This window comes from Salmo salar, chromosome 11 (assembly GCF_965601325.2).
Source record: "Salmo salar chromosome 11, fSalSal1, whole genome shotgun sequence".
Classification (NCBI taxonomy): domain Eukaryota; kingdom Metazoa; phylum Chordata; class Actinopteri; order Salmoniformes; family Salmonidae; genus Salmo; species Salmo salar.
Window position 1 is genome coordinate 40,373,606 of NC_138301.1, and position 25,006 is coordinate 40,398,611.

Sequence of the window (25,006 nt, forward strand, 5' to 3'; positions counted from 1 at the left end):
GTAAAGTATGGTGGAGGGAGCGTCATGATTTGGGGCTGCTTTGCTGCCTCAGGGCCTGGACAGCTTGCTATCATCAAGAGAAAAATGAATTCCCAAGTTTATCAAGACATTTTGCAGGAGAATGTAAGGCTACCTGTCCGCCAATTAAACCTCAACAGAAGTTGAGTGATGCAACAGGACAACGACAAAAAACACAGAAGTAACTTAACAGCATGGCGTCAACAGAAGAAAATATGCCTTCTGGAGTGGCTCAGTCAGAGTCCTGACCTCAACCCGATTTGAGATGCTGTGGCATGACCTTAAAAGAGCAGGTCACACCAGTCAACCCAAGAATATTGCTGATCTGAAACAGTTTTGTTAAGAGGAATGGTCCAAAATTCCTCCTGACCGTTGTGCAGGTCTGATCTGCAACTACAGAAAACTTCGATTGAGGTTATTGCTGCCAAAGGAGGGTCAACCAGTTATTAAATCCAAGGGTTCACATACTTTTTCCACCCTGCACTGTGAATGTTTATACGGTGTGTTCAATAGACATGAAAACATATAATTGTTTGTTATTAGTTTAAGCATACTGCGTTTGTCTATTGTTGTGACTTAGATGAAGATCAGATCAAATTGTATGACCAATTTATGCAGAAATCCAGGTAATTCCAAAGGGTTCACATACTTTTTCTTGCCACTGTACGTCTCTTTTGGCAGTTTATTTAACAGAGTAAGAACGATAGAAGTGTCTGCATATCAATTAGCAACATTCAGCGTGTGAGCTAGGTTCAGACTGAGATTTCCCATTGTGATGTGACTGTGGTGAGGTGATGGTTAACTTCCTCAAAGCCTGATTGCCCTCTTTGGTATTTGGCCAGTGTTGAAGAATGCATGCAGAGGTGGCATGTGCAAAAGGTTAAAGGTAGTCCCTTATGAATCAAATGCTTGTCAAAGGGTTCAAAGCCACTGTGCACTGGCAAATAAAGTTAGCATTAAACTTACTTTCGGAAGGAACACAATTATACATAACATTTTGAACCAGGAAATACAAAACAGTTAAATCCCAGATATACCTTTAATGTTCCGTTAAATGCCAGGAGATTTATACACATGCATCTTTGCCATTATGTGCGTCAAACAAGCCCCGCAGTCTTGCATGCATAATAAGCGTCACAGTTGGCTGCAGCTGTGGGATCCAACCACCATTGTTTATTTAACAGAGTAAGAATGATGAGTCTGACTCAGTGGGTTACGGCCTGGAGCTGCTGTAGTTCCTCCCCACCACACCCAAGAAAATTCTAAAACTTGCTCTTCAGTGAGGAGGAGGAGGAGGGTTCAGTGTTGGAGGATGTAAGTTACTCTAATCAAATCAAGCTTTATTTATATAGACATGGATGCAATGCGCTTTACAGAAAAAAAGAAAAAAATAGTACAAAATAAATATTTACAACAGAGGATAAAAAAAAAACTAAACAAAAACTGAAAGACTAAAAAGCACCCTAAGGAAAAGCAGTTAAATGTGTTTTAAGATCCCTTTAAAATATGTCCACAGTTTCGGTCCCCCTCAGGTTCTCCGGCAGGCTATTCCAGAGGCTAGGTGCATAGTAACTAAAGGGGTAACGTAGCAGCCATTATGGTGCTTGCGCCTTAATTGAAAAATACTGTGGTTAGGGCACTCCCTTGTCAAATCATCAGTGTGGATCAGGGGTCTCCAGAGCCAGTTGAACTGGCAGCTCTGGGAAAGTGGAGGTCCAGCTTACCTGATTCCTCATGGGTTGGTGCTGCGAGGGCCGGTCTCTGTGCGGGTGGCTCTCTCTCGTGATGGCAGATGCCCCAGAGTCCATGTTGACAGTCCCCACTGGTGTTGGCTATGTGGTACAACAGTAAACCAGTGTTAAATTGTAGCTAAAATACTTAGGCCTGCTCTATGTTTCCCCCCCAATGAGTGAGTGGAGATACATACTATCTGCCTGCCGACCCAGTCGTAGGTGTAATCAAAGGTGTATCCTTTCCGTTCAAACAGCTCTGTAAACAGGGTCCTCAGGTATTCGTAGTCAGGCTTTTCAAAGAAATCCAACCGTCTTACATAACGCAAATAGGTGGCCATCTCCTCTGTAACAGCAAACACCCAATGTAGATGTAGATTTGAATGAGTCATCTGCACCATTGTGTAATGTGAGGAACAATACAACATCCTGAAGCATAGTCATGGGGCTCCAAAAGCACTCTGGCCTACAACTAGCTAAATTACCATCATCAAATTGTAAAAATAAAAAAATACAGAACATGTTGCATTGAAAACAACTTTAGAGTTGGATGAGAGAAATGGTCAGGCTGTACCTGGGAAGCTCTCACAGAGAACCTCAACAGGAGTGTTTCTTTTCGTGTCTCCGATCTTCTGGTATCGTTCTTTCAGTGTATCAGCCTGTGAAAGAACCACATAAAGTTTAACATCTGTACGTTGCTACAAACGCAGCACAAGTGGGAAATCTCAGAGGACCTGCTGACATACCTTTAGTCCTTGCCACGGTAGACTCCCACGGAGGAAGTACATGAACATGTGACCCAAGGCTTCCAGGTCGTCTCGACGACTTTGTTCTATTAACAAAAACCAGTGAGTCACTTCAAAAGGAAGAAAACGCAGTGAGCCATGATTAGAATTTCCTTAACTTGATTTAACCCCAACCTTTTTCTGCGAAGCTGCCTCCCTTTTTGTGATAACAGTCCAAGGGCCCTAGTCACTCATAAACCCTGGCTAAGTTATACTTAGTATTTGCAACCTTGCCAACCTTATATGGAAAAAAAAAAAAAAAGCTCTTGACAAAGAAATGTTGCCTACTCATTGGCCAAATCCAAGCAGACATGATTTATCGAAAAGTAAACACCTCATAACCAAGTTTCACAACACTAGCATGCTGACAAAGCAGTGTCTAACATTTACGTAAATCACCCCTTCGAAATTCTTGGCAAACCAGACATACCTTTTCCCAAATGTGTGTTGATGGACATGTATCGGGCCGTCCCGGTTAAGCTCTTGTGCTCCCGGTAGGGGATGTGTTTTTTGGTTTCTGGGTCGATGTACTCTTTGGCCAGGCCAAAGTCAATGATGTGGATAATGTGGTCTTTTTTGCATCCTCCGCGTCCGATGAGAAAGTTTTCAGGCTTTACGTCTCTGTAGATGAGGTTTTTAGAGTGCACATACTCCATCCGGGAGATCTGAATAGGAAAGTCACAGGACAGTCAGTAACAGAGTGGCCTACTGAACTCTGCATGGGTACACACAGACTAGACCAATAAGTTAATCAATCAGGAAACAGAAACTCGACCAAAAGAAAAATCTGATCTCAGCAGGATTGGGGTCAATTATAATCCAATTATTTTCCGGGGATGAATTCATGATTAAAGAAAAAGCCCCTTTCCAAATCATGAATTGGGAAAAAACATTTAATTACCACATTAAGTTCTCCTAAATTGTCCGAATTACATGAAATTGACCTCAACCTTTGAATTGTAGACCAGTTTGAACACATCCTGTAAATATAGCATTATTTGATGTTGGGAACTCACCAGCTGAATGGCAATCATTAATACAGTCTTTAGTGAGAAGGTCCTGTCACAAAGGTCAAAGAGGTCTTCTAAACTGGGGCCCAGCAGCTCTAGAACCATGGCATTATACTTCCCACAGGGCCCAAAGTAGAACACCTGGGGCAGGCCTTCCGCTGAAAGAGACCGCGGGAGAAGAGGACTATTAAAACCATACAAAGGCAGCTTCTAGTTATTGCCCTGTTGCCTGCTGACATAGTAAACCACATGTAGGTCGGTCTGACCAGTTTTCAATAGACCATTTGAATTGTGTTACACTCCTGTGGACCCACGCACTAAAAGCAGCATTGAAGTCCTGGGAATGAGAGGCGCTGTAGTGGCCTTGTGAGGGGAAAGCCTTGCATGTTATTTCTACCTCGCCTGACAATGATGAGAGAGGTTGAACCCAGGGCAGCCACAGTCATCATTCATCTCAGATCAGCCAGATGGGAGGAGTAGCACAGACACGGAGGTTCAGAATTCAGAGACCGATGCCTGCCAGGTATGCACTAACCAGAGGAAAAGGAGTAGTCTAAACCCAAACAGCCTGCAGAGATGGATGGCACTGTTCAAACAGGGTCAACTGTGTGTTGAGACTAATGCTCTATGTAGGCTACAGATGTAAGATCTTAAATTTGATCACCCTGTTGCATGAGAACTTTCCCACAATGTTGGAGATTTAAAATGTCTAGTGTATTTGATGTGTAACTTCTCTAGGGTAGGGGGCAGTATTTTGACGTCCGGATGAAAGGCGTGCCCGTAGTAAACTGCCTGCTATTCAGGCTCAGAAGGTAGGATATGCATATTATTAGTAGATTTGGATAGAAAACACTCTGAAGTTTCTAAAACTGTTTGAATAATGTCTGAGTATAACAGAACTCATATGGCAGGCAAAAACCTGAGAAAGATTTCCACACTTCCTGGTTGGATTTGAGGTTTGTAGTTTTTCAAGTGATTGCCTATACAGTATACAGTGACTTAGGGTTCGTTTTGCACTTCCTAAGGCTTCCACTAGATGTCAAGTCTTTAGAACGTTGTTTCATGCTTCTACTGTGAATAGGGAGAGAATAAGAGCTCCTGGAAGTAGATGACTGAGAAAATGACGTGAGCTCAGTGGTGCGCACTCACGTGAGAGTTAGCTGTGTTCCTTTTCTTTTTTGAAGACATTGGAATTGTCCGGTTGGAATATTACTGAAGATTTATGATAAAAACATCCTAAAGATTGATGCTATACATCGTAGTAGTGGACTAAACGCGTGAACAAAAAGAAGGTATTTGGACATAAAGGATGGACTTTATCGAACAAAACTAACATTTATTCTGGAACTTGGATTCCTGGGAGTGCATTCCGATGAAGATCAAAAGGTAAGTGAATATTTATAATGTAATTTTTGTCATTTCTGTTGACTCCAAAATGGCAGGTATCTGTATGGCTTGTTTTGATATCTGAGCGCTGTACTCAGATTGTTGCAAAATTTGCTTTCACCGTAAAGCTTTTTTGAAATCTGACACAGCGGTTGCATTAAGGAGAAGTGCATCTATAATTCTTTGAATAACTGTTGAATATTTTATTAACGTTTATGATGAGTATTTCTGTAAATTGATGTGCTCATTCACCGGAAGTATTGGGAGGCAAAACATTTCTGAACATTACATGCCAATGTAAAATGGGTTTTTTGGATATAAATATGAACTTTAGAGCAAAAACATACATGTATTGTGTAACATTTAGTCCTATGAGTGCCATCTGATGAAGATCAAAGGTTAGTGATTAATTTTAGCTGTATTTCTGGTTTTTGTGACGCCTCTCCTTGCTTGGAAAATGGCTGTGTGGTTTTTCTTTTCTAGGCACTATCCTAACATAATCTAATGTTATGCTTTTGCCGTAAAGCCTTTTTGAAGTCGGAAGTGTTTGAAATAACTCAGTTCTGCTTTTAACTTACTCTTGAAAGTTGTAATAGTAGAATGCAAAAGGTTCAATTTAGAAATTGGGTAGCGCATAATCAGTTTTCCTCTTGACATGTCAGTCATTGCATTCCTCAGAGAGATATTTAAAACATGTAAGAAATCTGCAGATCAACTAGCCCATGTCAGTTAACATTTTTCTGTTACCCCCAAGATTTTGTTGTAATGTTTGAGTCACTCTAACACATGAATACACATTAGGCAGAATGGCAACGTGTAAAATTGCAAGAAATAAGCTTTAAACCTGCAAAATGTTCTCTCCGCCAACAAGAGGTGTGTGAACAATGTGTGTCATGAACAGTGCTTGTGACAATAGAAATAGACGTGGAATGTTCCAATGCTGGAAGGAGGGGCCCGAGTGAAAAAAGTTTGGGAACCCCTGTTGTAGAGGGCTCATATGTTGACTTTCTAAAGGTTGTGTGATGAACACATCTTTAGGTTGTGTATGGCCAGTGTGAGGAGCGATGTATTCAGCACTGGTGGAAAAGGTACCCAGTTGTCATACTTGAGTAAAAGATACCTTTATAGTTAATAACTCAATAAAAAAAAGTGAAAGTCACCCAGCAAAATACTATATGACTAAAAGTATTTGGTTTTAAATATACGTAAGTATCAAAAGTAAATGTAATTGCTAAAATATACTTAAGTATCAAAAGTAAAAGTTGAAATCATTTCCCATTCCTTATAATAAGCAAACCAGACGGCACAATTAAATTCTCTTTTTTTACAGATAGCCAGAAGCATTTTGGTTTAGTGAGTCTGCCTGATCCGAGGCAGTAGGGATGTTCTCTCGATAAGTGTTTGAATTGTACCATTTTCCTGTCCTGCTAAGCATTCGAAATGTTACGAGTACTTTTGGGTGTCAGGGAAAATGTATGGAGTAGAAAGTACATTATTTTCTTTAGGAATGTAGTGGATTAACAGTAAAAAAAAAATCTAAAATATAAATAGTAAAGCACAGTACAGATAGCCCAAAACTACTTAAGCAGTACTTTAAATTATTTTACACCACTGGTATTGAGCATCGACACTGGTAAAAGTCACAAAGGAGTTAATGTGTAGGCTGTGAGTTGATTCTGTGAAGAACTCAAACTCTTAACAAAAATACAAAGCATTCAATTGACTCAGTTAAATATTGCATAGGCAACATTTTTCAAATCAACACAAGTATTTTCTAAATCGCTAAAAGCTGTAGAGGTGAAAATTCTCAAAATTCAATGGTTGAATGAGAATGTCTGACATTCAATGTTGGCAGTGTTCTCCATTTTAACAGATGACAAACATTTCCCAGTCACGAGTCGAATCATAATATTGGGAAGTAGGCTATTGCTGCCCAGACGGTGACCTCTACACAACAGACAAAACAATCCAGTCAAACAATTCAAAACAAAAACCATACAACCAAACTTCAAGCAACAAAAAAATAAAAAAAAATGCTTTCCTATCCAGTTCAATCTGATGCTGTATAATGATTTGTTCATTATTCATGGCTAACCCCCAGTAGAGATTGGTCACCTGAATTCAAAATACCTGAGAAAGTGAACTTTTAAGAACCAGCACAATCACTACCAACCCCTGATTGGTAAATTAGATAACGATGACAAGATCCAATGACACAGGGAAAGAAGAAATCTGACAGAATGAGTGAGTTTTATCAGCTAGCATCTACAGCGCCTTCAGAAAGTAGTCACACCCCTTTACTTTTGCCTCATTTCCTTGTGTTACAGCCTGAATTTAAAAATTGATAATACTTTGTCACTCACCTACACACAATTACCCATATTATGAAAGTGGAATGAACATTTCATTTTATACAAATTAATTAAATGAAAAGGTGAAATATCTTGAGTCAATTAGTATTCAACCCCTTTATGGTTGAGCCTAAATAAGTTCAGGAGTAAAAATGTGCTTAACAAGTCACATAAGTTGAAAGGACTCGCTGTGTGCAACAATAGCATTTAACAAGATCTTTGAATGACTAGCTCATCTATGTACCCCACACATACAATTATCTGTAAGATCCCTCAGTTGAGCAGTGAATTTCAAACACAGATTCAACCACAAAGACCAGGGAGGTTTTCCAATGCCTCGCAAAGGGCAGATGGGTTCAAATAAAAAAAGAAGACATTGAATATCCCTTTGAGCATGGTGAAGTTATTAATTACACTTCGGATGGTGTATCAACACACCCAGTCACTACAGAGATCCTTCCTAAGTCTGTTGCCGAAGAGGAAGGAAACCGCTCAGGGATATCACTGAGGCCAATGGTGACTTTAAACAGTTAGAGTTTATTAATGGCTGTGATAGGAGAAAACTGAGTATGGATCATCAATATCCACAATATTAACCTAATTGAGTGAAAAGGAAGCCTGTACAGAATCAAAAATATTTAAAAAATGCATCCTGTTTGCAACAAGGCACTAAAGTAATACTGCAAAGAATGTGGCAGGGCAATTAACTTTATGTCCTGAATCAAAGTGATATGTTTGGGGCAAATCCAATACAACACATTACTGTGTACCACTCTTCATATTTTCAAGCATAGTGGTGTCTGCATCATGTTATGGGTACGCTTCTAAATGTTAAGGACTGGGAAGTTTCAGGATAAAAAATAAACTGAATGGAGCTAAGCACAGGCAAAGTCCTAGAGGAAAACCTGGTTCAGTTTGCTTTCCACCAGACACTGGGAGATAAATTCACCTTTCAGCAGGCCAATAAAGTAAAACACTAGGCCAAATCCACATTGGAGTTGCTTACCAAGAAGACTGTGAAGACTTCAATCTGCTTGAAAATGTATGGCAAGACCTGTTGTCTAGTAATGATCAACAACCAACGGGGCCTAAAATGAACACCCGCTACCTGCGGGTAGATCTTGACATTGGCGGGTAAGATGTCTATTTCACCAGACACGTTGGCGGGTGGTCAGGGCTCCACAGTGCGAGCATTTCACTCGCATTTGTCAATAAAAATCGTACTTACCTATCACATTTACAGTCAAATAAAAGCTGCTGCAGCAGCTGTTTTCAAAGTATTTCTGCTGTTTTCGATCATAGCTGGCAAATTAATCGCACAAAGTCAAAGAACTATGAATCCTATATAGCCTATTCCATCTTGCGCAGCAACACTGCCTGGCTGGCGGCTATGCGGACGTGAAGAGCTGCGCACCGGCATAAACCGGATGTCTGCTGAAGTGAGACTTTGTCCTTGTGTTTCTTGGCTAATTACGTTGTTTTATTCACAAGCTAGGTTGTTTTCTGTTTGCATTTCAACTGCTAGAAAAGACAATGCTTCTACTCAGACTAAATCTCACAGGCACAAACATGACTGGAGGTGTGGAAAGCTCTTAGAGACTTTCCCAGAAAGACTCACTGCTGTAATCACTGCCAACGGTGATTCTAATGTATTGACACAGGGGGTTGAATACTTAACGAATCAAGATAGTGTTTGATTTTTCAGTAATTTATTTCTAATGCTAGAAGAAAAAAAATCCCACTTTGACTGACTACTTTTGGTAGATTGTTGACATAAACTGACAATTAAACCAATTTTAAACCCACTTCGTAACAGAACAAAATGTGGAAAAAGTCAAAGGGTGTGAATATTTTCTGAAGGAACTGTACACTAGGGGGGGGAAATACAGCTGGAACAGGTTCTATTTTGTGCTGTGTCGGGGGCCAATTAGCCTGTTTTGTAGGTTGCCAATTGTGAAACAGGAGTAGGCATTGACATCTCGGGTGCTCGCGGGGAGCCAAGGCAGGAGTGAAAAACCAAGTGGCACCATGGGGATGAGCTGTGAACAAGGGCTAATAAGAGGCTTCAAACAGGACCTCCCATTTCACTGCCAAGGGGCAGAAGATGCATGGTGGAGTAGATTTAGCTAACTGGGACATTTTGATCCTGCTGTAGACTGATGTTCAGTTCTGTCAATGACATATCATAATCAGGGAGACAATAAAGGACAGGTTTACCTCACCAAATCTAGTTTGTCAGGCCTAAAATACAAGCGACACAGGTGGCCAAACAAGTCATTACTGCAGCGGAAGCAGACTTCATCCATCCTGGACAGATGACTGAGCAGCCTGGGCCTTACGGCAATAAAACATGAATTTATGGGAAGGATTGGCTGGCGGGAGAGCGCTTTGATGAACCATTAGTATCCACTTTCAAGCCATTGTGCACATCAGATATTCTCCTAACACTGCGCTTATAATTCTGAACAAGGTGCTCCTGTTCTCTACTCATGGTATTGAGATGTTTTACAAACCAAATAAAAATGTATCAACTGTTGCACCATTTTAAAAACTACTACCATATGCCAACCTTGCCTGACGACTCAAATTGAATTTTTCCACTGCTCTTTGTTCGCTACATACTGAGATTGCTATGATTAAAGTTGTTTGTGGGGGATGTCAAAATGAGGGGTGTTGTACAAAACAGTCATCAGATCATTTCAAACCAAATCAGAGTATCAAAGCCAGTGACACATTCTCAAAACGCTGGTTTACCCACGTGTGTTCTGGCTCTGGTCCAACCCATCGGTTTAGGGATCAATCCAAACGGTTAGAATGTGTTTGCGTTCTAGAAATCATTGGGGAGGTGCTTAGATCCAGACTCATTGTGGAGAAGCAACTAATGTCCGTGGGCGTGTCGTAGCGTTTGGCCGGAGAAAGGAGTTTGGATAGCCTGGAAAATGCCAACCACCAATAGCTGACAAGGAAACTCTTGTTCTCTCCGAAACAAGTCCAGACATGCCCACAGGGATTTTCTGATATGCAGGGGAATTTCCAAACTTACTGAACTCCCAGAGAGAAAAGAACTTCATACTGTGAAGCTGTCGTAGGCCTATATCAAGCAGCGTTGTGTGTTATTACAGTCAATATTTATTAAGTCCATGGAAGAGAAAGATCCTCAACCCTCAATAGTGTTGGGCAATATCTGGACACATCCAGCCATCCACCTGTCCAAATATCGTTGATATACGATTGTAGTACCTTTTATTTTTTTTATTTTTTTCCCCCCCGGGGCTGGGGAGAGCACTTCATTGCAACCCTTACCCTCACAATTAAATATTAAGTTGAAGCTGTTACTTCTTTGAGACAAAGGAAGATATTATATTAAGGGCACATATTAAGTATAACTAAAACATTCAGTATTTTGAGAATCACCGTAGAAACAGTCCCGTGTTTAGGTCCTGTGGTGAATGAGCAAGAGGAAGATGGGCAGAGCAAAAGCCAACTTAACAGCAACCTGTCCCTGTCAACCTGTCCCAGCCAGTCAGCCCTAGAGCACCATTGACTGCCTGCAGACACGCCTACAGAGCTGTCACGTGACTGATCCATCTATGCCGGTGTATGACACGCCTACAGACCAGTCATGTGACTGATCCATCTATGCCGGTGTATGAACCGCCTACTGTTAGGGTTGAACTGGCTATTTGTTTGCATAACTTATATAATATACTGGGGAAGCTATGCTACAATATTAAGTATATGAACTACGGATAAATCAACTGCTGAAGACAAGAAGAACTACAACCGGCGACAGGAAGTGCGTCACGAGGCTGGGACCAGCCTACACGCCGACGATAGGAGGAGCAAGTTTAAACCACGCTCCTCCTCCCTCTGACAGGCCAGCATTGAGCAGGAACTATCTCTGTCAGTATAAAAGAGAGAACAATAGGATGTGTCGTTCTCTTCTCTGTCTGCCCTGCGAGGTGTCACAGAGAGACCGTATACGAACGACATATTTACCATACACGCGTTTGCATTAATTAAAGTACAGCTAAATCAGAAGTTACTATGTGCTGACTATTTTGTTCTGATACCAGAAACGAATTGACGCAACTTTAACACTACGGAGCCGTCATGTGACTGATCCATCTATGCCGGTGTATGACACGCCTACAGGCCAGTCATGTGACTGATCCATCTATGCCGGTGTATGACACGCCTACAGACCAGTCATGTGACTGATCCATCTATGCCGGTGTATGACACGCCTACAGACCAGTCATGTGACTGATCCATCTATGCCGGTGTATGACACGCCTACAGACCAGTCATGTGACTGATCCATCTATGCCGGTGTATGACACGCCTACAGACCAGTCATGTGACTGATCCATCTATGCCGGTGTATGACACGCCTACAGACCAGTCATGTGACTGATCCATCTATGCCGGTGTATGACACGCCTACAGACCAGTCATGTGACTGATCCATCTATGCCGGTGTATGACACGCCTACAGACCAGTCATGTGACTGATCCATCTATGCCGGTGTATGACACGCCTACAGACCAGTCATGTGACTGATCCATCTATGCCGGTGTATGACACGCCTACAGACCAGTCATGTGACTGATCCATCTATGCCGGTGTATGACACGCCTACAGACCAGTCATGTGACTGATCCATCTATGCCGGTGTATGACACGCCTACAGACCAGTCATGTGACTGATCCATCTATGCCGGTGTATGACACGCCTACAGACCAGTCATGTGACTGATCCATCTATGCCGGTGTATGACACGCCTACAGACCAGTCATGTGACTGATCCATCTATACCGGTGTATGGGGAAAAGGGCTACAGACGAGTCATATGACTGATCCATCTATACCGGTGTATGGGGAAAAGGGCTACAGACGAGTCATATGACTGATCCATCTATACCGGTGTATGGGGAAAAGGGCTACAGATAATGTTGCTCTGGAACAAAGTTCTTTCAATAAACACATGAGAGGACGGGGGAGGTCTCTCCTCTCATCTCTTCTCTGGGAGCAGCGGTGCTTGTAAGACTAGGTCGGTTGGAGGCTGCAGCTAAGAGGCAGTCATGCTGAAAGCCATAGGAGGAACACGTCATGGTTATTTCTGGAAATGAAAAATGAGTAGCCCAACCCTCCCACGCTACAAATGCTCCCAAGCAAACATTTACTTGACAAAACTTTGGATAATATTGTGTTTGAGTTTGTTTGGACAAGTCGAATAGAATCGGGGTGCTTTTCACCTACAATTTCTCCTTGCTCAGCACCAAGTGACATGGACTGGGTGTGTAGAGAGTAGCTTTTGCTGTACATCTCAGTGGCAAGTCTTGATCCTCTTCTTACTACCTTTAGAACCATCCACCCAGAAACATTAGGTGTACCATGTCACTGTGAAGGACCTCACAGCAAGATATGCTAAGGGATTTAGTCTTCTATACAAACAACGACCGCACACAGCCCCAATCTGAAAGGGCAGAGATTAAGCTGCTCTCTTTCTTTAAGAAGAACAGCAGCTTTCCACCAAACAGGATGCTTCCATTCATCTCAATTAGATGTGGTTGAATCATTAATCCATCTGGTTATCCCTCACATCTAGAGCCAACATCTGCCCTCAATAATGATCCTGAGGGGAGTCGGGATCTAAATGTGCAAGTGCATGTTGAGACGTATGCAGAGCTATACTAGTTTGCTCGTTCTCCCATAAATCCCTAGACTTATTCAAGTCAGTAGGGACAAACGGGGAAAATTTTATTGAACAAATTCAGCTCTGTTTAAATTTCATTTAACTTTTCTGCTGAGTCACATTCAGATAGGCCGGTTGGTTTATGGAATAGGTGTCTCCTGGCCTGATCCAATCAGAGGTTTTAGTGGTGACCAGACAGCCAATTCAGAGGCTGTAGTGGTGACCAGAGAGCTGGTGTAGTGGTACAGTGCTGGGCCTGGGCGTGGCATCTGCCAGGGCCTTTACTTGGCACGCTGGATGAAAAGCCGAAATGAGTGTGACATGGCATTTAAAGCACATAACATTTTCACATACACAAAAAGCCTGGGTATGAGGTAGAAAAAAGAAAAGATTTGCGGAATTCGTCTTTTCCCCACTAGCACAGACTTTGCTGATAAAGGGAAAAATGTACTACGATTGCAATATGTTGTCTCACCAAGCGATCTCAGGATGAATGCACTAATTGTAAGTCGCTCTGGATAAGGGCGTCTGCTAAATGACTAAAATGTAATATGAGGTAAGTTAGTGCTTAGACAGGCAGTCCCACTAAATAATGAATGAGTTTCCGCATGGTTGGCTTTTTCCACTCTACTGTCACGTCTGCGAGCGTGACAGTAGACGCGGCATGCTCTTTGTTGGACTACCCCAAGGGTGGGCAACATATGGCCATGCAGTCCAGATCCCATTCAATCTGGCCTGCGGGAGGTTTTTTTAGGGGGGTGGGGGACTGATTATTTTGGGTAATAAATAAACATCAGGCCACTCTTGATCGTCTAAAACTAGATTGAAAGTATGTAGAAATAATGGACCTGTACGCTTTCAAATAACCGTAAATTCCGGACTATAAGCTGCAACTTTTTTCCCAGGCTTTGAACCTCGCGGCTTAAACAATGACGCGGCTAATATATGGATTTTTCCCACTTTCAATTTTATTTTTTTCTCCAAAAAACCACATTCTGTGACGTGTCAGTTTTTTTGCGGCATGAAGCTTTCATTAGACCAATGAAATTGCTTAACGGGTTAAGGTCAAACAACTTTTTAGTTTACTGTTTAGATTAAATCGAGCGCTCTCAAACTTCCCATCATTCTGATTACGTAGTCATTTTGTCACCCTCACCATGGCAAAGACACGGAGAAATGCATATGATGCAGCTTTCAAGTTGAAGGCGATTGATCTGGCTGTTGGAAAAGGAAATAGAGCTGCTGCACGGGAGCTTGGTCTTAATGAGTCGATGATAAGACGTTGGAAACAGCAGCGTGAGGAATTGACTCAGTGCAAAAAGACAACTAAAACTTACTGCTAATTTTTTATTTTTTGTTACAAGCCGTGTTTCGTTAAAGCCTATTTATTTTTGTTACAAGCCGTGTTTCGTTAAAGCCTGTGTAAAGTTCATTTGTTTCAATGTACCGGTAGGCACCTGCGGCTTATAGACATGTGCGGCTTATTTATGTTCAAAATAATATATATATTTTTTAAATCAGTGGGTGCGGCTTATATTTAGGTGCGCTTAATAGTCCGGAAATTACGTAGCTTCCCCTTTTCTGGTCCGCAAACTGCTTTTGACGAAATAAATATTATCCGAATTTGGAAATCCCAATGGGGCCATTGAGCCAAAATTATTTCTCACCCCTGGACTAGACAATACTCACACCAACCGGTCTACTCTGTATGGCAAAGGCACTAGGCAGCGCCTTCAGAGAGCTGTGACCTGTGCAAAAGAACAAGACATAACTTCACATTCCAATCCAGACGCAAGAATTGGAGAACAAACTGGTTGTACATCTCTTGAAGGTCAATGGAAGTCCAATAGGAAGTTGTTCTGTACTTGAAAGATAATGGAAGTCCAATAGGAAGTATTTCTGTATTATTAAAAACTGATGTGCTTCAGCTTTGAAGCCTAATCTTAAAACACCTGATGATGAAACAAAGAGCAACCTACTCCTCAGTTGCAATTGATGTTGTCTAGTCTGATGTTGTCTAGTCTGATGTTGTCTAGTCTGATGTTGTCTAGTCTGATGTTGTCTAGTCTGATGTTGTCTAGTCTGATCCAGAGTTGGCTGGCGTGAGTCTGACAAGGACATATCCTATCTCCATTTCTGGAAGAATGACCTTCGGTAGAGCTTTACTGCTTTCCCAACAAACCAAAAAACACCAATGAAAAAGCACTGTTTTCACCATGGTTTAATAGGAGCTTCTTAGAGCAGCTATTAAAAGATCCCTTCAATTCTTTTGTATCTCAGCGTGTGGGTTTCCACCCATTTCCTCAGATACTCAGGGAGGGGAAAAAGGTAGTGTTTCCCTTAATCTAATGTTCTCCACAAGATTCCTGACAGTGGCTGGTGTAAGGGGGGGGGGGTGTTGAGGGAAATGGAGTCACGGACAGTTGAAGAGGTGTCATGAATACTATTTGATGAGAAATGGAGTCACCTTTTCAACCTCCTGGATGTCTGGGTGGGGATGGAGGTATTATTTGGGGAATTGTGTGCCTGTATGTGAAACCTGCGTGAACCTTTGGGGATACCATTTCTGCCATGGGCTGTACAGCATTAACTAGTAACTGTTCTACACAGAAATGCAACAGCAGAGAGCATCTTTTGAATGTTTAGGCAAGTTTGAACAAACTCAAATTCCTCCTCTTCTGAAGTTGATTGAAGCAGTGTGAAACATAAGCATCAAGACAGGCACCAATGACTACGTGGAAATTCTATTTTTGTCTGATGTCCAAATCGTTTAGGCCTATTTGCTTAATAAAAAACATACATATTTTTTTCTTTTATTTTTTTAAAATCATGTTATCTGAATGCAGAACTTGTTAGTTAGAGACCTTTAGACAGAACTCCAGATTTTGTTGTATTAACAGGTCTCAGGTGTCGCCCCCCCCCCCTTTTTACGGGTGTAAAATATGAAGGCGTCACACAGAAAAGGCCTCCATGGTAGCAACCAGAACTGAGAGCTAAAAATCATCCACAGCGTCGCACACTTTCTCTCTAAACATTGAGGTAGTGCTTAGCAATGACCCGTAGCTAACACAGCTTGCATTTAAACTTGACACCTGTAAACTGTAAAGGGTCACATCTCTGCTAGGTGTTGGCGAATGACAGCACTTCCTGTATGGGGGGGGGGGGGGGGGGATGCAAATGCAGAGATCAAACACTACCGGCGGCTCACACAGACAAAGGAGAGGGCTTGTCGTAGCCATGCATCCACGGTCACTTATCTTCCTCCCCAGAGAACACACACACAAACAATCAGGGCAGTTGTTCCCAGGAACATTAGGCCAGAGGAGTCTTATCAGCACTGGGGAAAGGAAGTTGCTTTCTGCTGCACCTGGTGGTGGGGGGCTTCAAGTTGTATGGGCGAGAAATACGGAGATAGCCTTTCCTTCCTGTTGTGGATTCTCCCTCCCTGGTAGACCAACATCCTAGTGTCAAAACCAACATATGAGGTATAGTGGTAGCCTAGTGGTTAGAGCGTTGGGCCAGTAAGCGAAAGGTTGCTGGATCAAATCCCCGAGCTGACAAGGTAAAATTCTGTCGTTCTGCCCCTGAGCAAGGCAGTCGATAAAGACAGCCCCCCGCACCTCTTTGATTCAGAGGGGCTGGGTTAAATGTGGAAGACATTTCAGTTGAAGGCGTCCTTCATGTGTCCTACAAGCCCAAACTCCCATTGCAGGCGTGTGCACCTTTCAACTAGGTTAAGATCATGGTCTCGGCTGATGACACCAACCACAACGGATTTTAATCATTTATAGTTGAGACGTCCAACCAATTTACAGGTCAAACTAGTCCCTTGCATGAAATGAAGCTGAAATATTCTCAAAATGAATGTCAAAGCTTATCGTTGTCATCTAGAGGGAGTAATCACTTATTGTGGAAATGCGGTAATCTTTTTGTTAAATCAACCAAAAACAGTTGAGTGATTGTCATGCAGCAACACAAGAACACCAGGGAACAGGAATGAAGATAATCTAGAGCATGACCTTACCTGTACTTCCTAATGTTTTGTAGAACCGGTACTCCAAATGTAACTGTGGTGCCCTCGACTTGACTGGTTCCTGCGCGACAGGGTACAACAAAACACTTCAATTAACAAACTTTTCTGACTAGCAGTTCCCCCCCCCCTCAGCATTTGGGTTCAAATTGCTGACTTAAATTGGAATGAGACTTTTGTGAGCTTCATATTTTTTGGTAGTACAGCAATTTATAGCCGTCTGGAGAGCTATTAGAACGGCATGAGTCATTTCCCGTGCCACAGCTTTTAGAGGCACACCTAAGCTGGCATTTCCACCAGCTACTATTTATCTGCTTGTCCAGAACAGTCCTGCCAGGTAACCATCGTTCCACACATATCCCAGCTTAGCTTGTGATGTATGAAGAGCATTAGGAATATTAACTTCAATACATGTTAGCAGGTATCCTTTACAGGGGTCGCGTTAAGAGATCAGCAATCTGCATTTTCAAAGAAATATGTTTCAATCATTTCACCTGAGTTTTATATTGAAAGTCAAGTGTTTTGCCTTTCAATATAAATAAAGTGGTCTGGGGAGTGCAACTATAGTTTTCCTTCACCAAAAATACATGAATGCAACACATTTGGCAGAAAATAGCTTCATTTTCATCAGATGACAACAGAAGCACAACACTATTTGGCTGGCAGCCACACAAGTAAATCAGCTTACAATGAATAAGCCATTTTTTTTGTGTGCAAAAAACAATGCATGGCCATCAAATTTCTAATGTTTATTACAGAAAAAATGCAGCCAGCTACATTTCCTAATGTTTTGCTTGAAGTTAATCTCGCATTTTACCAGAGAAAAGTAGACTACACTGAGAAAAGTACCTGAGAAAAGTAGCTACACATCAGTCAGAGCGCTGTCTGCTAATAGAATGCCTGTTCGTGTGAATTCTCACCGAGAGGAGAATTGCAACTGAAGCACAAAATTTGTCTGATGACAGCATAAATTACAATAGGGTTTACAAAAATGTAGTAATATATTTGTGTTTTATAATAAAAATAAAACAATTAGGTGAAAAACAGAGAATTCTGCGTTACATGCTAACCACGTTAGATGCGCGAGCGTACCGCTGTGACACCCGGGAGCCCAAAATCTATGGTTTCGACCATGATTAAATAATATTGGATTGGATTTATGTAGTATCTTTCTACCAACTGAGGTATTAAAAGCGCTTTACATAGTAATGAGGAAACAACCATTTTGTGCCAGAACGCTCACCACACATCAGCTAGCATTGTGGAGTGGTGAAGGATGATAAATGCCAATTAGGAATGAGGTGGATGATTTGGTGGCCATGATGGAAATGGGGCAGGTTGGGAATTTAGCAAGGACACAGAGGTTAACACCTGGGATAAGTGCCATGGGATTTTTAATGACCACAGAGAGTCAGGACACCTGTTTAATATCACATCAGGAAGACGGCACCCTATGCAGGGCAATGTCCCCTTCACTGCCCTGGAGCATTGGGATTCGATCATAAGACCAAAGGGCCCTCCAACACCACTTCCAACAGCATCTGGTCTCCCATCCAGGGACCTACTAGGGGCAACCTGTTTAGCTTCAGAGGCAAGCCAGCAGTGGGATGCAGGATGGTATGCTGGCATGCTGACAATTAGGCCTAGTCACTTCCACATAAAAAAGGACAAGTCTAATTCCCCTTTCAGTATCAATCCTCAGAAATCTTAGTTTGCAAACAAAGACTTCAGTAGCCTACAATTGATATGCATTCGTTCTGCCCCGATTCTAAGCATACAGAGCAGTGCTGCTGTCAAGTGCCTCATACGACAGAACCCCAAACTCCTCTAGACCCGTCCTCCAGAGAAATGACTGCCAGGGCTCACCATGTTGACTGTCAACAACTAAAAAACAGTCTTCTGCTTCAAAGGCAGTCTGATGTTTTTCGACGACGTGTCCTCTGGGAGTGTAAAAGCGAGGCTGGTCGCATGCGTGCCTCACTAGGCCTTTGCTCAATTATTGATGAGTGACAGATTACGCGTGTAGCCTACATCAGGCCTTTGGGTCACCGCTAACTGTGTTCATTGTTCGCAGCTTATGCCTGCCCATACCATAACCCCGCTGCTACCATTAGGCACTGTTATACACGCTGTCTGCCATCTGCCCTGTACAGTCGAAACCGGGATTCATCTGTGAAGAGCACACCTCTCCAGCGTGCCAGTGTTCATCATAGCTAAGCATTTGCCCACCGAAGTTGGTTACGACGCCGAACTACAGCCAGGTCAAGACCCTGACTGAGCACGCAGATGAGCTTCCCTGAGACGGTTTCTGACAGTTTGTGCAGAAATTTTCCGGTTGTGCAAACCCACAGTTTTATCAGCTGTCCGGGTGGTTGGTCTCAGATGATGCAGCATGTGAAGAAGCTTCTTGATATGCCACACCTGTCAGGTGGATGGATTATCTTGGCAAAGGAGAAATGCTCACTAAACGGGATATAAAGAAATATGTGCAACAAATTGAGAAATAAGCTTTTTCTGTGTATGGAAATTTTCCATTATCTTTTATTTCAGCTCATGAAACCAACACATGTTGTGTTTATATTTTTGTTCAGTGCAGTTTATTTTTTACAGGAGAGAGTACTTACCAGTTTAATAGCTACATACTCGTTGGTATAGAGGTTTTTACCTGAAACGAGAGAGAGCGAGAGCGAGAGAGCGAGAGAGAGAGAGAGAGAATTCAGATAAGAGCACTTTGGTTATTACTCAACCTACTGAAGGGCTTGCCTAAATACAGTGTTTTGGTGTTTAGCCTAGTAGACAGCAAATGACCATCTCCAAAAGCAGTTTCAGAGCAGGACAAAAAAAGCTATAGAAAAATAGTGAGCTCTGTGTTGCTCAGGGACACTTCAGTCCAGCCTCAAGAAAGGAGTCTGTATGCATCAATCTCTCTCTAGACAGAGGTTTGTGTGTGACCCAATGATTTACAGTTGAAGTCAGAAGTTTACATACACTTTAGCCAAATACATTTAAACTCGGTTTTTCACAATTCCTGACATTTAATCCTAGTAAGAATTACCTGTTTTAGGTCAGTTAGAATGTGAAATGTCAGAATAATAGTAGAGAGAATCACGGTTGGGATGATGTTCTTCGGGTTGCAAGCATCCCCCCTTTTCCGGCTAACATAACGATGGTCATTATTGCCAAACAGTTTTATTTTTGTTTCATCAGACCAGAGGACATTTCTCCAAAAAGTATGATCTTTGTCCCCATGTGTAGTTGCAAACCGTAGTCTGGATTTTTTAATGGCGGTTTTGGAGCAGTGGCTTCTTCTTTCCTACAGCATCATCACAAGTTCCTTTGCTGTTGTTCTGGGATTGATTTGCACTTTTCGCATCAAAGTATATTCATCTCTAGGAGACAGAACGAGTCTCCTTCCTGAGCGGTATGATGGCTGCGTGGTCCCATGGTGTTTATACTTGCGTACTATTGTTTGTACAGACGAATGTGGTACCTTCAGGCATTTGGAAATTGCTCCCAAGGATGAACCAGACTTGGGGAGGTCTACAATAATTTTTCTGAGGTCTTGGCGGATTTCTTTAGATTTTCCCATCATGTCAAGCAAAGAGGCACTGAGTTTGAAGGTAGGCCTTGAAATACATCAACAGGTACACCCCCAATTGACTCAAATTATGTCAATTAGCCTATCAGAAGCTTCTAAAGCCATGACATCATTTTCTGGAATTTTCCAAGCTGTTTAAAGGCACAGTCAACTTTGTGTATGTAAACTTCTGACCCACTGGAATTGTGATACAGTGAAATAATCTGTCTGTAAACAATTGTTGGAAAAATTACTTGTGTCATGCACAAAGTAGATGTCTTAACCGACTTGCCAAAACTATAGTTTGTTAACAAGACCTTTGTGGAGTGGTTGAAGAACGAGTTTTAATGACTCCAACCTAAGTGTAATGTAAACTTCCGACAAACTGTATATATAGATTACTAATGCGTGGGCGCTGTGTTGAAGCCACCATGCTGACATTTTGGCTCTCCTCCACAATTGTCAAAAATATTTAGAAAGCTATAGAAATTAATTTATTAATGTCTATATTCATTTTAACCACATATTATATTACAGAAACCTTATGCAAACTTTCAAATTATATTATGTGAGCTAAAAATAAAATTTTCCTTAGTATATATTTTTTTAGATAACTAATGTTATGGACGAAAACAAAATAGTTAAATAAATGTAATGTCATTTTTTGAAATTGAAATAATGTAGAATTCCAGTCATTCATATGGAGGACCGCTCTTAAATGGGCAGCGCCAATATGGCCGACCGGTGGTTTCAAAGCCTCTCAATGGCCAATACCAGGTTTTATAAACATCATTGGTGACCCCAGTATGCTCCATTCAGCAAGCAGGCCCCGCCTATGGCCATCACGTGTACTAGCTAATCTACTCAATTAAGAGAAATGCATACTACTACATTGGAATTCTGTTCACAGACACAATGTTAGTGCTGATGGGTCTCAGAGACAGTTGTTGTGTCGGTCTTGTGTTGCTGTGGGAGGTTACAATATAACCAGTTATAACAGCACACGTTGAAGCTGATAAACCTTGTCAGTCCTCCGTGTCATTGGATTTTCAGAATGTCATGAATTTAGCATCTGAAATATGGCTTTTATGTTCCTGGCCATGATAGGCCAAGCCACTGAAATCCTGTGCATTATTTATGTGATTACTATGAAGCAGGCATGAATAAATCACTATCAATATATGCCTATCCCCTTGAGCCCAAAATAAAAGCACTATGGACAACATAAGCGATGCTGGGTCTGGGAGGCTTGTGTGGCCAATAGTCATGCACGGTATACCGGTACCTCGGTAATATACTACTCAGTATGGTGATACTTGGTCTGGTATTGTAAGTAAAACGTTGGTATCATGACAACACTAGTGGCCAACACATCGTATGAAATAATTAACACAACAAAGAGCAGTTCATGTTACCCCATGTAAACCGAGTGTCCTTGGGTGGTTCAATATGAAATACAGTCCTACCATTATAAAGATTACATTAACTCCTCTTACCAAGCTTCAGTTCTCCGAAGTTGCCGCAGCCGATCTTCTTGCCAACGCGGAAGTTGGGTCCCACCATGAGAACCCCGGAGGAGGCTGAGGAGCTGGAGGGTCTGGAGTGCCCGCTGCGCCCCTGTGCCACCTTGCTGCTCCTCGCCGGCCGCTCACCCTCTTTTGGATGGTCCATGGCACTGCGGGCACCGCCGGGCGGCTGCTGCTGCTTCGAGGGATCCAGTTAGAGGCCTCGGGCCGTGCCCACCACAGCCCCGTCACTGGCACAGGGCCGCTGGCTGCCCCTTCGCCCCCCTCTACCACTCACTATGGTGGCTGGCCGATGTGCTCGACATCGGGGTCGGACCAGGGAAGAGATAGGAGACCTGGGGAGCAAGCAGGAAGTAAACACGTTAGGAGAAGTCTCTCAGTACAATGTCATTGAGTGAATGAGGACAATGGTGGTTTAAAGAAGTGATCTATGACTCAGCACTTTGGTTTCACCAGCAGGCCATTAACTAATCTAGCCAACCTGGCCAATATGGGCTCCCGAGTGGCGCAGTGGTCTAAGGCACTGCATCTCAGTGCTAGAGGCGTCACTAGACCCTGGTTCGATTCCAGGCTGTATCACAACCGGCCGTGACTGGGGCGGCGCACAATTGGCCCTGCGTCGTTAGGGTTAAGCCGGGGTAGGCAGTCATTGTAATTAAAATGAAAATCTAGCTAGTGAGATGATTTGTCTGGCTGAACGGGACATACTTCAGAGCATGCTGGACTGTTAGCTACCATTCTTATTAAAGCTAGGAATCCTTAGTTGCTACAGCAATGTTTTTAACTGAATGATTTTTACCCATTGATTTGATGACAATAAACGTAAAATGCAGTGTTTAGATCAACCGTCATACCCATTCAGAGCACAAAATAAACTTCTTATTTTACGGTAAACAAACACCGTATAGCCTCAAAATTGTAATATAATTTTGATATCATGGATGGTCAGGTCTTGTGTACATAGCTCTGCCTATAAATGAGTGTTTACATTTCTCTAGGCCCATCCCTAAGCTTTTTACCAAAACAGAGGCAAGGTAATACTGTGTTATTGTTTTAACTAAGGATTCTAGCCTTAAGGAGACAAATAATATGTTGGGTAGGACAAAGTCGAGCACCTGAACTACAGTCAATTTCTTATCATTGTCTACTATTAAAAAGGTGAACACAATAGCACACTGTTGTACGTCTCGCTCTACCACCGAAGACTTGCTAGAGAGATACTAACCAACATGAAATGTAGTCAAGAGGTTTGACCCTGGAGACAAAGTGAAAGTCGTGATTTTAATCATCTTAGATTACACCCACTGGCTGTATTCAAGGATGTGGGTAGTGAGATTATTATGTAAACCATTACATAAAGTTGTCTCACAGCAGGGAAACAGAATAACAACTTTACACACAGCCTGGACTTCATCAACACAATGTCTTGCCCATGAGAGTCTGTGTTAGCAGGCCTAATCATTGTAAACCCGATCACACTGTCTTGAGACAGCCTGATTGTCAGTAATGACTTCTTGCTCATTAATTACAATAGCACACCAGTGGCGTGTAACAACTTTATAAAATGATCGGTAAGGAGACAAAAGTAGTGAAAACAGATGTAGCCTAGGCCTACATTCAATGGACCTACAAAGCTAGCTCCCTTTCCCAAGAGCCACCAGTGCTGTCCTCAAACAAATTATGTTGGCACATCAACTAAATTATGTTGGCACATCCATAACTGCTCAATGTATTTGTTTTATACCAACACAAAGAATCCTGAAAAGCATAGATGATTTGCTGAGACATGGCGGTATGGGTGAAGCTGGAGAAGTGGGTGTGCGCCCCGGTGACTCATGTTCCGTTTCTCAGATTCCATCTCAGCATCAAAGACAGTCAGTCTCTCCCAAGGGCAGCTCCACAGCCTTCCCATTACATAAACCCCAAAACAGTACATGACTACAAAACAGGGAGAGCACAGCACAGACAGCAGTGGTGTTGGTGAGGTGACAACTTATCCAGTCCCAGCCAGGGCAATCATTGCCATCTATCTGGCTGCACAACTGTCATGCTGGATCTTGTGTGCATACATGGTGGTATTAGACCTAAATGACTCGTGTTATTGCCTTAGATGAATGAGTGTGCTACTTTTTTCCAGTCCAATAATCAAATTGGAAATTGGCCTTCATGTGTGTTTTTAGGGGGTCGATATTTACTAAATGCTGCTAACCTAGTGGTGGGTATAACATTAACTTGCATTAATACTGTCATCTAATAAAAGTTAACAGTGTAGGTTACCTTACTTTAAGTCTATATGACCTTAGCCATATGTTAAGCCATCTGTGCATTACAACCATTAACTTCAACACAGGATTTCTGAAATACACTTCTGTTGGCGTCATGCACACATGATGCCAAAAAAACATAACATTGATGGCTTTCCTGCTAAGTTGTTTTTTTGGCATCGTGTGTGTGCATGACACCATCAGAAGTGTTTTTCAGACACCAGGCAGTGGGAAATCCTGTAATAGGAGTATATAGTATATTCTTACTCATAGCCATCAGGCTTTGAATGTGATGATTTATGATTACGTCCATGAAACGAATGTTATCGCTTGTTTCCCCAGAAAAGGACAGACAAAAGCATTTATTAGCTAAAAAAAAGGACTCTCTTTTAATGGTCCTGAGGTGCAGTTGTCTTAATATCGGTTAATCATTATGTGTAGGCTGTGGTATTGATACTTGTCTGTGGTGATAAAACATTTTTCCAAGTAAGGGATCAATAAAGTACTACTCTATTCTCTGGTATGAGATACAGTTGAGGTAGCTCAGACAACAGGCTGCACTATCAAACTGTTGGGTGTTTAATGATCAAGACTGGTGACAAATGGCTACAATAACACTGTGGCGACTG

The 25,006-nt window shown here is 42.1% G+C and overlaps 1 protein-coding gene across 3 annotated transcripts in view; it reads right to left on the minus strand.

Moving 5' to 3' along the window:
• LOC106562785 (casein kinase I) overlaps window positions 1–25,006 on the minus strand; it is a 46,545-nt gene that overhangs the window by 12,528 nt on the left and 9,011 nt on the right. For 2 of the 3 annotated variants that reach the window (XM_045709026.2, XM_045709024.2), the window contains exons 2-10: window positions 22,084–22,448; window positions 19,635–19,675; window positions 17,005–17,074; window positions 3,550–3,701; window positions 2,964–3,198; window positions 2,495–2,580; window positions 2,323–2,407; window positions 1,946–2,094; window positions 1,743–1,850 (exon numbers count right to left, since the gene is read on the minus strand). In XM_045709026.2, the coding sequence (XP_045564982.1) occupies window positions 1,743–1,850; window positions 1,946–2,094; window positions 2,323–2,407; window positions 2,495–2,580; window positions 2,964–3,198; window positions 3,550–3,701; window positions 17,005–17,074; window positions 19,635–19,675; window positions 22,084–22,258 (1,101 nt within the window). In that variant the 5' untranslated portion in view covers window positions 22,259–22,448. Of the gene's footprint in view, window positions 1–1,742; window positions 1,851–1,945; window positions 2,095–2,322; window positions 2,408–2,494; window positions 2,581–2,963; window positions 3,199–3,549; window positions 3,702–17,004; window positions 17,075–19,359; window positions 19,474–19,634; window positions 19,676–22,083; window positions 22,449–25,006 lie in introns of those variants that run through there. The other variant, XM_082957917.1, reaches the window with a different exon arrangement.